Genomic DNA, 14,996 nt, shown 5'->3' with positions numbered 1-14,996 from the left:
GAAAAGAAAAAATATGAAACTTTATCCATGATAGGAATAGATGTTCATAATTCATAACTAAAACTGTCTTAAATAATTAGAATAAGTACCTCACATAATAAAACTTGATTCAAAGTAGGAATAAAATTTATAATCAGGCAAGACTCTATCCTATACTTAACAACCATGTAAAATAACAATTAAATAATGAAACAATTTAATTCAAACGAACATAATAAAATAACATAATAAAGTAAATCCTGTATTTCTATCTCTTACCCATAATTTAGGTCCACTAAGGTGACTTATTATAAAGAAAACCCATTGGACCAAAGGCTCAACACATACTCGCTTCGAATGCAGCCAAATTCGAGCATCATATCATACTTTAACATGTATAAAAGCATCAAGAGCTGCACTGCAACCACAAGTAGCTCTCATTGTTCTGTACAGCATATCTATGTTTATGTACATTGTAATCTGCCCAAAACCCACTACTCCACAACCCTGCAGAAAACCTAATTGGGCAGCACCCACTATTTCTCTTTCTTTTCTCATAAGCATCACTACTTACTCTCACAAATTTGACCCAACACTCTCAGCGCCCAACCATATATTTATGTTTCTTTATTTCACCAAGAGTCACCAAACGTCTCTGTCCAATTCTCTCTTCTTGTTCTTCTTTGAAGACACAATCCTCCGAATCGAGAATCTCCATCTCAGGACGCTGTATAGTACTCTCCACTGTGTCTGAGCTTTACAAATTGAATCAGCTGCAGCAGACCGAGCTGACATGGTAAGGAAGCCACTGACAGCACTATGTAGGTCACCTTGTGAATCCAAACCAAGGCTTTGAGGTCGAAAGGCATCCTCAGTATCAAAATATTGAAGGTCGTCTTCACCACAGAAACTTTGCATCATGGACTCCATGTCACTGATAAGGGAGTTTGTAACTTCGCTCGGTATACTGGAAGATTGCTCATACTGAAGATCCATGTCATTGGTACCTTGAAAGTTGTAATTACTCAATTTACTTGTGCTCCCAACGGATAAGATAGAAGAAATATCTGAAGAAAACACATTCTGGTTAAAATCCAAATCATTCGGCTTCTGAGGGCTTGTCAACTTATTACTGTGTGAACTTTCCACCACAGTTGAACTGGAGGGAATACAACCAGCAGGTGACTGCAAAAAGTTTCCCACTACAGCACCATCTTCCAAAGAGACAAGTTCCCAGTGTTCATAGGCAACTTGTACCAGCTTTTGTGTGTCAGCCTGGAATGACATTTCACCACCAAAGATTTAGATTAAGGATGACGAAAATCAACTCAAAGCGAGGTGAACAATGTACCTTTTCAGTGTCTGAGAGCTCATCAATGGGAATGTATTTCTCCTCGGCAAGGAGTCCCAAAGCTTGTCCTACAATGTTGAAGACCACACCCATCCTCTTCTGAGCATTAGGGGGGTAGTACATGTAAATCCTGTTATCAAGTGTACACGTCCGAGCATGGTCTACAATGGCTTCCCACATCTTAGAGGACATACCAGTCCCTAGAATCTGCATATGTTCAGATAATTAGATATGCCCAGCACTTATTACAGCATATACAAAATGAAGTTCTGATCCAGAAGGTGAAATAGAAAATACAGGGATCTCAAAGTTCTAAAGAATTTAAGATTTTTTTTTTTGGGAGGTGGGGTGTAAAAACTGCCAGAAACATATGTTGACTTGCATTGTTATTTTAATTAATTTTCTCACCAGCCATTTTCATCCAATCCGTACGGTTAAATAACCTTACATTCAACTGCATGTACAAAGTGGTAACTTAAAGTTCTTATATGGGGCATAACTTGTTGGGAAAACAAAGAAGTCAACCACTCGGTATACTTGTACATAATTCTGACTTTTCACAAAAATTCCCAAACCTTATTTAACAAAATATCAATTATAAAAGGAGATGTTACACAATAAATGGTAGGTCTTTTTCTCAAAGGTAGTTGGAAAATAATATCCACTGATGCTTATCCTTAACTATGCAATGTCGTCTAACCTTTCTGATGAAAAACCATGTGTCAGATGGTATCTCCTCTTATACGGGGGTTCTGATAAAATCAGTTTCAGACAGTCATAAAAGTCGAAGAAATATACGAGAAACAAAAGTACAAAGGCATGTATTAGATGGTTTCATAACCATCCAGCGACTCTTTTGACATTTTAAACACCTGATAAAAATTTTAAACACCGCCCATGCACACATACTTGAAGGTTAATTCTTCAGTATTTCCACTGGAAGATTAGCTAATTTTACTACACAATGATGGTTTTCACTAAATGACTCACCTAGAAAAGAAATCACCAACCAATCTTCCACGCAGCAATTTAGCAGGTGAGGATACCATGGTTTGGCTTTCACAGATAGAAAAATATATTTCTCTTTCCCATTTCCGGTCGTTCTAGTCATGCATATTCACCCAACTCATCATTTACATCCCAGTCACATATTAAGTATCAGTGTTGTTACTTGGTTTCCCAACATTCTTACTCTACAAACCATGTCCAGTCAATATATCCATCCTAAATAATCTAGCCTTCAATTTAACAAAGTAAAATCTCTCTCCATCCTATCTCCATCCTCATCATTGGGCAAACCAAGGCAATTTGAAATTGACAATTGGGTATTTTGCAGTCATCAATCTTAACTACTCTTTCATGTCTCATCCTAATGAATCAAATTCTCTTCTAGTCCCAGTTATGTTAAAACCTTTTGACTCCAAAACATCCCCCATATTTCGAAGTATTTGCCCCCTCTACTTCCATCAACTAAAACATGCCACCAAAAAATAATATACACAACGGAATTACTGATGCCTAGCGAATTAATCCATAGCCATAATATCCAACAACAACAACAACAACAATTATAATAACTAATCCATACCTGATGCAAAATTATACAAGCCAATGGTAAACCATGGTGTAAACATGTCTCCCCAAATTGTTTGTAATGAGTAACTGACACGTAATTGTCAATTTACCTAATTTTTGTACTGATCTAGATAATACTCAGCCAACCAGGATAAGCCATTGTGTCCCACATATATGCAAACCTCAATTGCTGTACCATCTAGTTCAAAGTTTAACCCTTTCAAAAATATTTAACATAACCTTTTCCAGATTTATTGCTTGAAATTTTGCCTCTTTGAATAGCTTAACATTAAACGTGTACAATATTATCATCCAAAATATAATTTGCATAAATTAGTTTTTGATATATTATGTTTATTTTCAAACAATCATAGCTTATCAATCATTTATTAATATATTTCTTAACATAAGAAATCATTATGGTGAAACTTTGATTCAATCATAATAATAGCAGACAAACTGAACTTATGCAATAAATACAAATGGCAGCACCATGGAATTCGTGGCTATAACATATACAAAAAGAGGAGGTTATATGGACAGGCACACCCATATGGAACCGATGGATGGGCATCTAGTTTTGTGACGTGGCATGTTGGATGGTACTGAAATTTTATAGATAGATAGACCTCAAGATCTCCTTCTCACATGTCAAGTTTCAGCCCAAATGGAATTGACTATGAGGCAAAACAAAGTATCAAAAAAAAATAATCCAGAACTATGAAGAGGGGTACAGACTACCAAAAGCATGCATGGACATACATGAAGGGTCAATGATTGAATTTGAGTCTGAAATTTGAAATTCGGCATATAGAAATCTTTCCTGAAATATCCAGTGTTGATATTGCCACATCAACCTTCCACATGTAAAAAACAGACTTGCTCATCCATAAATTCTACATGGGTGAGCCTGTCCATAAAACCCTTTTGTGTATATAAAATGAGGAAGGATAATCGGAGTTTACATTTCTCAGTCTCGAAGTGTCTATACATAGTAAAGTCAGAAAATCTTTCACAGTGTTGATATTTTCACTCCTCAAACGCTTATGAAAAGCTCCATCTTTGCCTATCTTTTCCAGGCGCCATACCTCATCAGCCAAAGAAGGAGGGTAATGCTTCTTGTACACTGCAAACAAAAACCAGAAACTAGGTTACACTTTTCCTTTCTTTTCCATGTCTCATCTCTAATCATAACAAATCCCAGTCCAGTTATAAGATTTTGGTGCAGTTTTCCCCTTTAGTTGCATAAATTTCTAAGGGAACAGACTTGCTGTGTGACTTTTATAGAGAAGGGATTCAGAAGGCTTAGGATCTATGTGCCACAACTTAGGTTCTGGCTTTTTTTTTTTTTCTTTAATCCTCCCACGGATCCATGTTGCAGACCCCATTTAGTTAGGAAAAGGGTGAGTTGTTGTTTGTACATCATAACAAGTGACAAATAATGATATCTAATGTCAGGTTATCTCTGTCTTAATGGGATCTAGGGGTTTAAATCTTCACTGGCAAGTGCAATATCAAACCTAATAATAAGTAAAGAGAAGCAATTAAGCAAGAAGTTTTGAAAGGGAAAATCTATGTGCTATTCACAATAATATTAATGAATTGGAATACTCACATTCTCCCCGGTGATCCTTTACTATGAAGTATTCCGTCTTTGCTTCTTTTATTCTAATGCCATCACAGTTACTATCGATGACTCTTGCCCCTAAACGGAACTTACGGCTCCTTGTCCAGCTTGAATTATCAGTAAAAACAAGATCGCCAACAACACCAGTACCCTCACTAAGATTCAGAAATGCATTTCCAGCAAGAAGCGGTCTCTTGCCTTCCCTTTCCCTAACAATGTTGTTACTGAATTCTTCAGTTGTCCAATATTCTAGTTCATCACCTCCAAAATCTCCTTCAAGCACCACTATTTCCACCTTTGCCGAGGATTCAGGACCAGAGTTGACAATTTCACCAGATATGGTATCAACTAAACCTAACCTCATGGCCAGACATTCCTCTGCTTCAAGTTTTGTGCCAGTAAAAACTGGAAGAGAGACCTTGTTTGTGAATTGCAATTCTAAACTTCTTGAGGCAGGTGGATGTACCTGTCTAATCCAATTCCGGAACAAGAAATACCAAAATGCATCAACAATACAATTATCATCATGAAGGATAACTTTTCTCTTAACTGATTAATAAATATGATAGGATATAAGAGGTAAGCTTGAATGAGTTCTCACTGCTTCATACTGGTCAAATGCTTTCTCAGTGACACTTCAAGTTCTTCTTTCACCTAAAGAGACATGTAATTCATCAATGAGCCATTCTTGCAGTATTGCAGAGTGGCTTGAAGAAATTATATCATACTGAAGAAAATTTTCTGTAAAACCATAAATTAAAAACAATAACATACAGGAGACTTCAATGTTAGCAACGTGATGTTCATACCAATTTTCTTAAAATTGTTTTCATGTTAACCTTGTAAACCAAAGTCCATTATCTAAAGCAATTGTCTCATGTTCTTTTGAGACTCTATGCCTTCGGCAATGACATTTGTGTGGGTATCAAACTCGGGTATCATGTACATTGCAATATACTTGATCATTCCATTATTATGTGATATATTTCTTAAAATAATTTGGTTCATTTAAGTACATGCCATAGAAGCAGAGCATTTAGATAAACCATAATTCGGTTCATTTAAGTATATGCCATAGAAGCAGAGCCGTTTAGATAAACCAATGATGAACTTATCTATGTTTGGGGATAAAGGCTATTAAGGAACTAGAAATAATAGCTCAGTTCTCCACAATTGCTTAAGAAGAAAATAAAGCCAAACTGAGTAGAATGAACCTGATAAGGCAAAGTATTAGTATTAAGAATAAGGCTTCAACTTCTTTAAAAGAAAAACCATTACAGTTTCAAGATATTTTTAAATAAATTAATAAGAGAAAGGGAAAAGCTTAAATTTTCAAAAAAAATAAAAATAAAGCAGTAAAAAAACAAAGTGATGCACCCACAATGGCTATCAGTGTCCGTCCAAGGAGTAATTAGTTGTTTGTTTAAAGTGTCATCCTATAATTTCCTAAGTCCGTTTGGCTGTATGTGTTAAAAGTGTGTATCGTGGGGTGTTCCATGGAACAGTGTACCATGGGATCAGGTCTAATAGCTTAGTTGTAGTTGGTTGTTATTTTTCTTTCCTAAAGTAATTAGACTTATAGACTTACGTAGTAGTTTCCTTTCATTGTAATTAGTCTTTGGTTCTTAGTAGACTTCCTACCCTCCTAAGAGCCGGTTACTATTTTATATAAAGGTGATTGCAGTTCACGATAGAGCCATTCAACTCTATCGTGTTCTAGCTCTTGCCCCTTTCTCATTGTTCTCTTCTTCTTCCTCTCATCAGTTCTTCTCTTCTTCTCTTTGTTGGTTGTCTAAGCTTTGATATCCATTACATGGTATCAGAGCAAGGTTAATCAGTATTTTTTTTCCCCCTTCAATCCTTGCTTTGATAGTCTTCTAAGAATCTTCTCTCCTGGCTTACAGCAACCTATGCTGCCCTATCTACTCTAAGAAACCCTAGTTATTGATTACATGAAAATAAACTAGGGTTCTCTTGTTTATGCTACAGACATGAAGGAGATGATCTGCTACACCTATTTCTATGAGTGATTTCACCAACATTATGAAGATTGGTTCCTGTGTATCTTCCCACCACTACCCTGTTCCTGGTTCAATTTTGCCTAAATTTTGAACATTATTACTTCTACTATGGTTTCCTATTGGATCAGGGTATTGTTAACCCTGCTGGTAAGGTTCTTACACACTGAACAGTGTCAAGTTCCCTTGGTTGGTGCCAAAAAAATTCAGTTCTGATCATGCTACCTGGAGGGCATTCAGATAACCACAGAGAAGGTTTGGCAATGTTTTAGAGCTCCAAAAGGAAATAACAGTATTGGTGCATTGAAAATGCTTTCAGTTGTATAGGGCCATTGTAGTAGAGCTCAAAAATGGAATACAAGGGCATTTCGATAATCATCAAATGTTTTTTTTTTCTTGGTGCTTTTTGGCACCCACTTTTAATGTATCTTACCATGGCCAAGAAATGGTTTTCAGAGTTTTTTTATAATTAAAATAAAACCACTTGATACCTAATACATTTTCTATCAGAGTGTTTGTTAAAATTACCCAAAGAGTAAGGGAGAGAAAACTTGGAACGACAATCCAAACACATTTCTCAACCTGGACCACCATGTCAAATAAGCAACCTAATCATTTCTGTTTCTAGCCCCAAAACTGTTCTTAAACCTATTTGAGAAAACAGAAATAGTATCTTAAACCCTTACCAATTTTTCTGATTAATGACCACCCATTGCAAGTTCAGAGTGAACTCAATGAGATAAAAGATGCATACTGATTGAAATCCTCTACTTATCAGCAAAAGGAAGTACTAATTATTTATTAAACAATTTGAGCTAGATAGAATACTCATCTTAAATCTCCAGATATATTTCTTCCAAAAAGGGGGGGGGGGGGACTTCAAATATAATCAGACCAAATGAATTGGAAAAAAAATACCTTGCATAAATGAAACAGAAAAAGAAATAATGCAGAAGAAAGGACACTTATTGAACAGTTTAGAAGAGAATCAAGCACGACCTGTGGAGGCTCCAGCCTTCCACAACACACAAAAGCTAGACAATGTCAACTATGAATTAATCAAAAATATTTCAAATGCAAATTTCTCCGTAATAGATTTATCATTAAACCAAAAACTAAATTCTTAAGATCGGGTGGAAACTAAGGATTCTTAAGTGCAGTATTTGAGGACAACACTTACTATTTTTCGAACAAAGGGTTCCAAAAATGTCTGAACAGCATGCATCTTCACCGCTTCTAACATCAAACTGAAAAGTGAAAACATTGAAAAAAAAAATTTGGTAAAAAAAAAAAACTAGCAATATCTTCGGGATGGTGCAATGATAGTCCTTTTTTTAATCAATGTAATAATGAAATCATCTGTTTTTCACCCCTCCACCCACCCACATTCACAAACACACAAAAATATGGGAATCATGAAAGCATCATTATCGTTATCAAGAGTTCATAAACCCTAGTCAAAATAAAGACAGACAGATAAGTGCATTACTTATTATTTAAGGCAACAAGCAAGTTCTTCATTCTCTCATTCATTTATCAATTTATGGACCTTACTTGAATTTTTATTTCTTAGACCAACAATAATAGGTAAATAAATGCCAATTATCAAGACTAAAATCATAATGACTCCAGTTTTCATAGCAATCTTATTATTAGTATAATTATTATTATCATTCTTAATTTTTATTTATTTATTTATTTTTTTTAAGAAGATGATTTTATTAAAAGGTGATCAAGAAGAAGAAAATAAGGCAACATGCCAATCATGAATTCAGAGAACCTGTTCAACTTTCCAACACAACCTTCATACCCACTTAATTCCATACACAAAATTAAGCAAATCCAATTCATTTCAATTTTCAACTCAAAAAGAAAATAGGGGGTAAATAGGAAAGCGATCATATTTCACCATGATCAACAAAACCCTACAAGGAAAATTCCTACTTCAACATATTTTAAGACTATTGACGGTTAGCGTAAGTAATAGCAGAGCAAAAGGGAAAGCAACAAGTGAACGTATCTCAATTCTCACCTTCTCAAGTTGCGTTGACGCTTCTCCCCGGAGCTGTTACCTTCATTTTCCTCATCAGGTTGCCGTTTCTGCGACATAATCTAAGTTGAGAATAAACGTAATTAGGTTGCAATGATAATTAAATCCAAATAACTCCCACTCCCACTTCCACCACTTCCACCCAGAACTGAGCATCAACAGCAACAGAGAAGAGGCAGAAGAAGGAAGACGATACGAAAGAACAAATAATGGATGAATGGGGACATGCAACCGAAGATGAGGAAGAAGAAGAGGGAATCAGAATCATAAATAGAAATAAATGGGTAAGTGACAAAACCTTGCCATCCGACCATGTCCCGCCACTACTTTGGCTGCGCTGGAACATTCTGCGACGAATTATTGTGAATTTGTATAGAGACAAAGAAGGCTCGTCACGAACGGGAACCGAAAGAGGAGATTTTAGAAGAGAGCCATTGAGTTTTAGGCTTTGAGCAGAGGAGAGAAGGACCAAAGCTGACAAATAGAGAGAGAAAAGATGCGATGATGGATATGGGATCCGAGTGCGGGGCCCCGTCGTAAGCGTCGAAAGCGCGTAAAGCAGTAGGAGAGGAGGATCATATCGACACGTCTTCCGTGACCCACTGACCCGTCGCATCTTCCCTTTGGCGGGTTTCGAAAGTCATCTAAAGTTCCATTTTACCCTCGGGGTCTATCACTTCTCGGGGCTGTACACTGTAGACTCTCGAACCATTAGGATGGCTTCCTTACGGAGTTGACCCGGATCTTCTCGAGTGCCTCCGGTGCACATCTGATCTGACCAGTATTCAAGCATGCAGTCCTAATCATCGGATGCGTATTGGTGCATTTGAGATCTTATAATCCTTGGTTTTGGATCCTCCCAGCGGGTAGAAAGGGACCAGTGGAGAAAGAGGCAGAGAGAAAGGTGAAATAACAGGATTTAGAATATAATCATACAGAGGGAATCCACATGGTAAGGGTCAGGGTAAGAGTGAGAAAAAAAAATAAATAAATAATTGTGTGAGGGCATCAGTACATTGACATCGTGGGAAAGTTTTTTTCCCTTAAAATTATATAAAAACTAAAATTAAAAATATTAAAATAGACACAATGGTGAAGAGTGAAGACAGAGTACATAGCGTGTAATTTTTTTTTTTTTTAAAAAAACAATATATGTAACTTTAACACTAAGATGGATAAGGAAAATAAGAGAGATACCACAAAGTGAGTTTTTTTTTTTTTTTTTTTTTTTTTAAACAATGAACCCCTTGAACCTGATCGATTTTACGATTCAGGTCTAAGGGAAACCCCGGTTACACACAACCACACTTAACCCATATAACAGATCAGTCGTGAGGGGGTCAAAGTAGAGATGCCTATTAACACACACCGCCTTTGAACCAGTGTAGCTACACCTAGGGTGTAAACAGCTAGGCTCATTTATAATAAAGAATGTGATATAGGGGATGATGTTTCTCAAGATAATTAAAGTATGATGGATGAAGTGGAGAACTACATAGTATTGTTTGATCGACGTATTCCTTTAATGCTTAAGGAAAATTTTATAAGATAATTGTACGACCTCCCATAATATATGAGGGAGAATGTTTGGTTTTTTAAAAGAATAATATAGTTTAACTTAGCGTATCAGAGATGAAAATGTTAAGATGAACGTGTAGCAAAATTTGAAAATATAAAATAAGGAATAACCATATTAAAGTTGATTCGGGAGTTATCATAAGTTCTAAGAAATTCGCTTGAGATGATATGACAATGTTCAATGGTAGCCATGGGATGCAGCAACACAGGTGAGTGATTTGATATTTTTTTTTCTTTTTTTCTTTGTAAGGTTTTGACATAGATTGAAGAAATCAAAAGAGCTAAATAAAGGCATATTGACCATATGTAGTAAGAAAAACATGCATAGTTTAGGCTTTATTTTCAAATATGACATCGAATAGAGCTTTTTGAGGGCAAAGATCCATATAGTTGATCTCATTTAGATATGATAAGTATGAGTTGTTGTGGTGTTTTTTTCTTTTTTCTATTATTTATATAAAAAAAAAAATTGATTCTTTTGTTTTACTTTTTTTTACAATAATCCATATGCTAACCCCATTTAGTAGGGATAAGGCTGAATTGTTATTATTATTATATAAAGTTATAAATCAACATCTATTTTCAAATACAGGATGTTGTTTTCCCAAAGTAATGATAATTGTTAATCATCAGTATTCTTGGCACTCATGGAGGACCCCGCCGTATTGGATTTTTCCTTATTCACATGTTCAAATGTGTTTATTGTTCATGTACAACTCTCAAAAATCAAATAACAAAATAAATAAATAAATAAAATTATTTAAAAAAAAAAATGCACATTCTAATGTTAGAAATAGGTATCCGGTGTTGAGAATTACATGACCGATATTGTTGAGATGCACTCTTTGATTGAAATAAGATGAATTGATGAAGAAGATTGGCATAGATTGTTGAAGTCAACGAACTAAACAGGTTGAGTCGTATCACATATAGACACTTTCCTTAAGGTTTAAAAAGCCCCCTACATTAGTACAATTAAAGGTTCTTGCATTTTACCTCCAAGATAAAACAACCACTGATATTTGTCTAATTGTACACAGACTATGATCCTTTGAGAGAGTAACGCTTAATAGGTCACAAGAATAAAACCAAACAATAATAGAGAAAAAAAAAACATTTTTGAAATAAGGATTGTCATATTATATTTAGGAGAAGAATGGACACCTCCAATGGGTGCTTTCAAAAGCCATGTTTTTTTCCATAATACATGCCTATTGACCATTCAGACATGCTTCCCAATAGTCATACCTATTGGTCGCTTAGGTGCCTATTAGGAAGAGACAAACCTCTCCAAAACACACTTTGATGAAACAAAATAATATTTTGAATCTTCAATTTTTAAAACTATTAAAATATTCCAACAATCCCCCGCAAGATTCGAAATATTCAATACAACTACTAAAGTTTCCACAAGTTTAAAAAATTGATAAATCTCGAGTCAAAATATTGAGCATATAAAGCACAGTAGAACACTTCGTTGCAGGTGTCTTAAGGACTTGAACCTACACTAGGTCTGATGAACTACACTACAGAGTACGGGTGAAGTCAGACTTTTTGAACATTTCCTCATTGTTATAGCCAACTAGCCCACGAGCCATATTCTACCGGTCGACCGTAACTACGATCTCTTTATGAAATGGATATTTTCTTTTTTAATAAAATCTGGCATTGTCCCTTTTCCTAATTTTATGAATGTTTAGAGAGTTTGCCTATAAAACTCTCATCGGTAAGCGGCCTGACCCCCTACATCCACTTTAGTCAGCCCATATTGTGTATCACAGTTAACACATCACCACATTTCATAAGATTCGACTTGATCAAGAGTTAAAACTCATCCTCATTTTATTGTGGTGGTACTACTTTTCCATCTAACCAGAATGAACAAATATTTTAGTAATAGTACTAGAGTGACTTCATTTTTACCCTTTGAACCTAATTCAAGAATTTAACTTTTCACATAAGTTAGGTCTCCATCACATGACCTACAACACAGACCTTATAGAGCTCATTCATTTAGATAATATCACTTTAGTAATCTGTGACTGTATACAAATCCTAGTCAAATTATTTTTCTTAACTACGTAAAGTTGATAACTCTATCTTACTAGTCTCACCACATATATCCAAAACATATATATGTGCGCAGCCCTTATAAAACTCATTCATTTAGATAATATCACTTTAATAATCTGTGACTGTATACAAATCCTAGTCAAATTATTTTTCTTGACTACATAAAGTTGATAACTTTATCTTACTAGTCTCACCACATATATCCAAAACATATATATGTGCTTTCTATATTTTTTTAATCTATCATATAGATCCTTAGCCTTTTTGGCTTTCTGATCTGACCTTCATACAAAGTCATAAACCAACACAATAATGGCGAAACCTGTAACCAAGGTTTATTTTACCGATTCCATGAATCACTTCACTAACACATGTTTGTACATGCCATCTTTGAACTAAGGTAATGTTCCAACCACTTACATAACCAATTCTATACATACCTACTAGATACCATTTCTAAGTAGTGATTAATCATTTTACTTGATCATCTCCACAAGAGGAAACCCACCATACAAATAAATGTATTCGTAAGAACCCGCACATTTTGGGGTCACCGCATTCACATATAAATGTCAATAATATAATAAGAGTAATGCATATAATGAATAATTTAGAATACCCACAAAATTATAGCATCATGTAACATAGTAATCAAATACTACCATTTTCATGTTACAATTTCATATTGCATAACTATATATGGTTAACTCATTTGGTTCTATGTATTAATGATTCCAGATACACATAATTTCAGATATTTGGAAAACTGAAATTAAAATCCAAATAATAGACATTAATTAATACTCATGCCACTTGACTATATTTATCCCCCAAAATTTCATGTTAACAAATTTCTTATTTGCAAAAATTGTTGCATCACCAAATAATTATTGGGATAGCTTACACATACATAACCTTACATATAGTCTACAGAGATCAATTGAACATTACATGGATCCAATATACTCTCAATCATAATCGGATTACTTAACCAACTAATCCCAAATTAGAGTCAATTTTCTAAACATGAAATTAATACAATTCAGCTTGTAAATTTCTTGTATCATAATTATTTCAATTTGGATCTCCACTGAGTCACCATATAACAACAATGAATTCACATGGTTTATGAATATAATCAAATCCCAATTTTAATAATTGGATTTATATATAAATATAAATGTCATTAGTAGAACAAGCACATGCTTATCTCCTTTGCTGACCATGGTTTAAGAATAAAAAAACGGTGTCTAGACCGGTCAAGGCTGATAACGATCTGATCCTGATATGAATCAACCTAGGTCAAACAGAAGTATCCATGGATTAAATTTTAAAGAAATTTTTTATTTCCGTTTTACTTTTCATTTATACTGATCCAACAATAAAAACATTGATCAAAATCGATACCAATTTGATCCCACCGATTCAGACTTATTCGATCAAATTCCTCAAACCATGTTATCAGCACCACAGAATAATTATCATTCCAATGTCAATTTGAGCACAAAATTGATAAATATTCATGTCAACGATTTCAGCCTGAATTACTTTGATTAAACCTTTAGAATAGTTGAAAAGAGCAATTCCATGTAAAAAGTAAACATACGGCCGTCCATGGGCCCTTCACCGTGAACTGTTTCTGTTCCATCATTCTCGTACAAGTGCTACCAACTCTCCCCTCCTTCGGTGAAACTACAAAGCACTTGTTTTGATATCATTTTTTTTTTTATCCTTACGAATGGTTTATGATAATGATAGTCCAAAAGACAAAGAGTATGACAGGCAAGCATCTCACTTCTCTATTTTAAAAATGAAAATTTTAAAGAAACATAAACATAAGATATGTGGGCCCAGACAATATCAATCATGAGAATCAAAATGTTCAGTGCCGACTAATTTTAAGCATTCATCATGATATTTAATCTAATAGAAATTAATCAAACCAACATTCACATCTAACAGATCGAATACAATCATTATATACCCAACTTGTTTTAGATCATGCTTTATAACTCAAATCAGATTCTTTGTTTCAAACCTTAAGATTGTAAGAAATAGGTACCTGATGTTGAGAATTACATGACCGGTATTGTTGAGATGCATTCTTTGGTTGAAGTAAGATGAATTGATGAAGAAGATTGACACAGATTGTTGAAGTCAACGAATCAAACAGGTTGAGTTGTATCACAAATAGATACTCTCTTTAAGGTCTGAAACACCCCCTTACATTAGTACGATTGGGGATTCTTGCGTTTTACCTCCAAGATAAAACAACCATTGATCTTTATCTGATTGTACACAGGCTATGATCCTTTGGGAGAGCAAAGCTAGGCTCAATAGTTCAAAAGAATAAAACCAAACAATAATAAGGGATTGTCATACTATATATAGGAGGAGAAGGGACTCCTCCGATGGGTGCTCCTATTGCCATGTCTCTTCCATAATACATGTCTGTTGACCATTCAGACATGCTTTCCAATAGTTACACCTATTGGTCGTTTAGATGCCTATTAGGAAGAGACAAAGCTCTCCAATACACACTTTGATGAAACAAAATAATATTTTGAATCTTCAATTTTTAAAACCATTAAAATATTCCAACACCTAATGGAAAATTGTCGCTTCATGGTTCAATGAAGTTAGCTTATCTAAGCAACCTACTTAAATTCTACCACTAGGCAAAACAAATTGGCAATTTTAACTAGTATATAGAATGTGGAAAATCTAAATAGGTCACTTGTCATA

At 34.8% G+C, this 14,996-nt stretch overlaps 1 protein-coding gene across 3 annotated transcripts; it reads right to left on the bottom strand.

The window, feature by feature from the left end:
* Positions 1–337: 337 nt before the first annotated feature.
* On the bottom strand, positions 338–9,095 carry LOC122080065 (calmodulin-binding protein 60 A-like). 3 transcript variants are annotated; one of them, XM_042646937.1, is made up of 8 exons: positions 8,899–9,095; positions 8,583–8,662; positions 7,731–7,797; positions 5,134–5,186; positions 4,521–5,002; positions 3,871–4,031; positions 1,331–1,537; positions 338–1,254 (listed from the first exon to the last, which is right to left on the bottom strand). In XM_042646937.1, exons 1-8 carry the CDS (start codon positions 8,944–8,946, stop codon positions 622–624), a joined length of 1,731 nt encoding a protein of 576 aa, XP_042502871.1. In that variant the 5' UTR covers positions 8,947–9,095; the 3' UTR covers positions 338–621. The 3 variants fall into 3 exon arrangements, with proteins under 3 accessions (XP_042502871.1, XP_042502880.1, XP_042502888.1); XM_042646946.1 differs by having other exon boundaries at positions 8,583–8,650; XM_042646954.1 differs by lacking the exon at positions 7,731–7,797 and having other exon boundaries at positions 8,899–8,951.
* Between the last annotated feature and the right edge of the window lie 5,901 nt (positions 9,096–14,996).

The sequence above is a fragment of the Macadamia integrifolia genome, chromosome 1 (assembly GCF_013358625.1).
Source record: "Macadamia integrifolia cultivar HAES 741 chromosome 1, SCU_Mint_v3, whole genome shotgun sequence".
NCBI lineage: Eukaryota > Viridiplantae > Streptophyta > Magnoliopsida > Proteales > Proteaceae > Macadamia > Macadamia integrifolia.
Note: the sequence above shows the minus strand (reverse complement) of the source record. Positions and strands in the feature narration are given on the sequence as shown.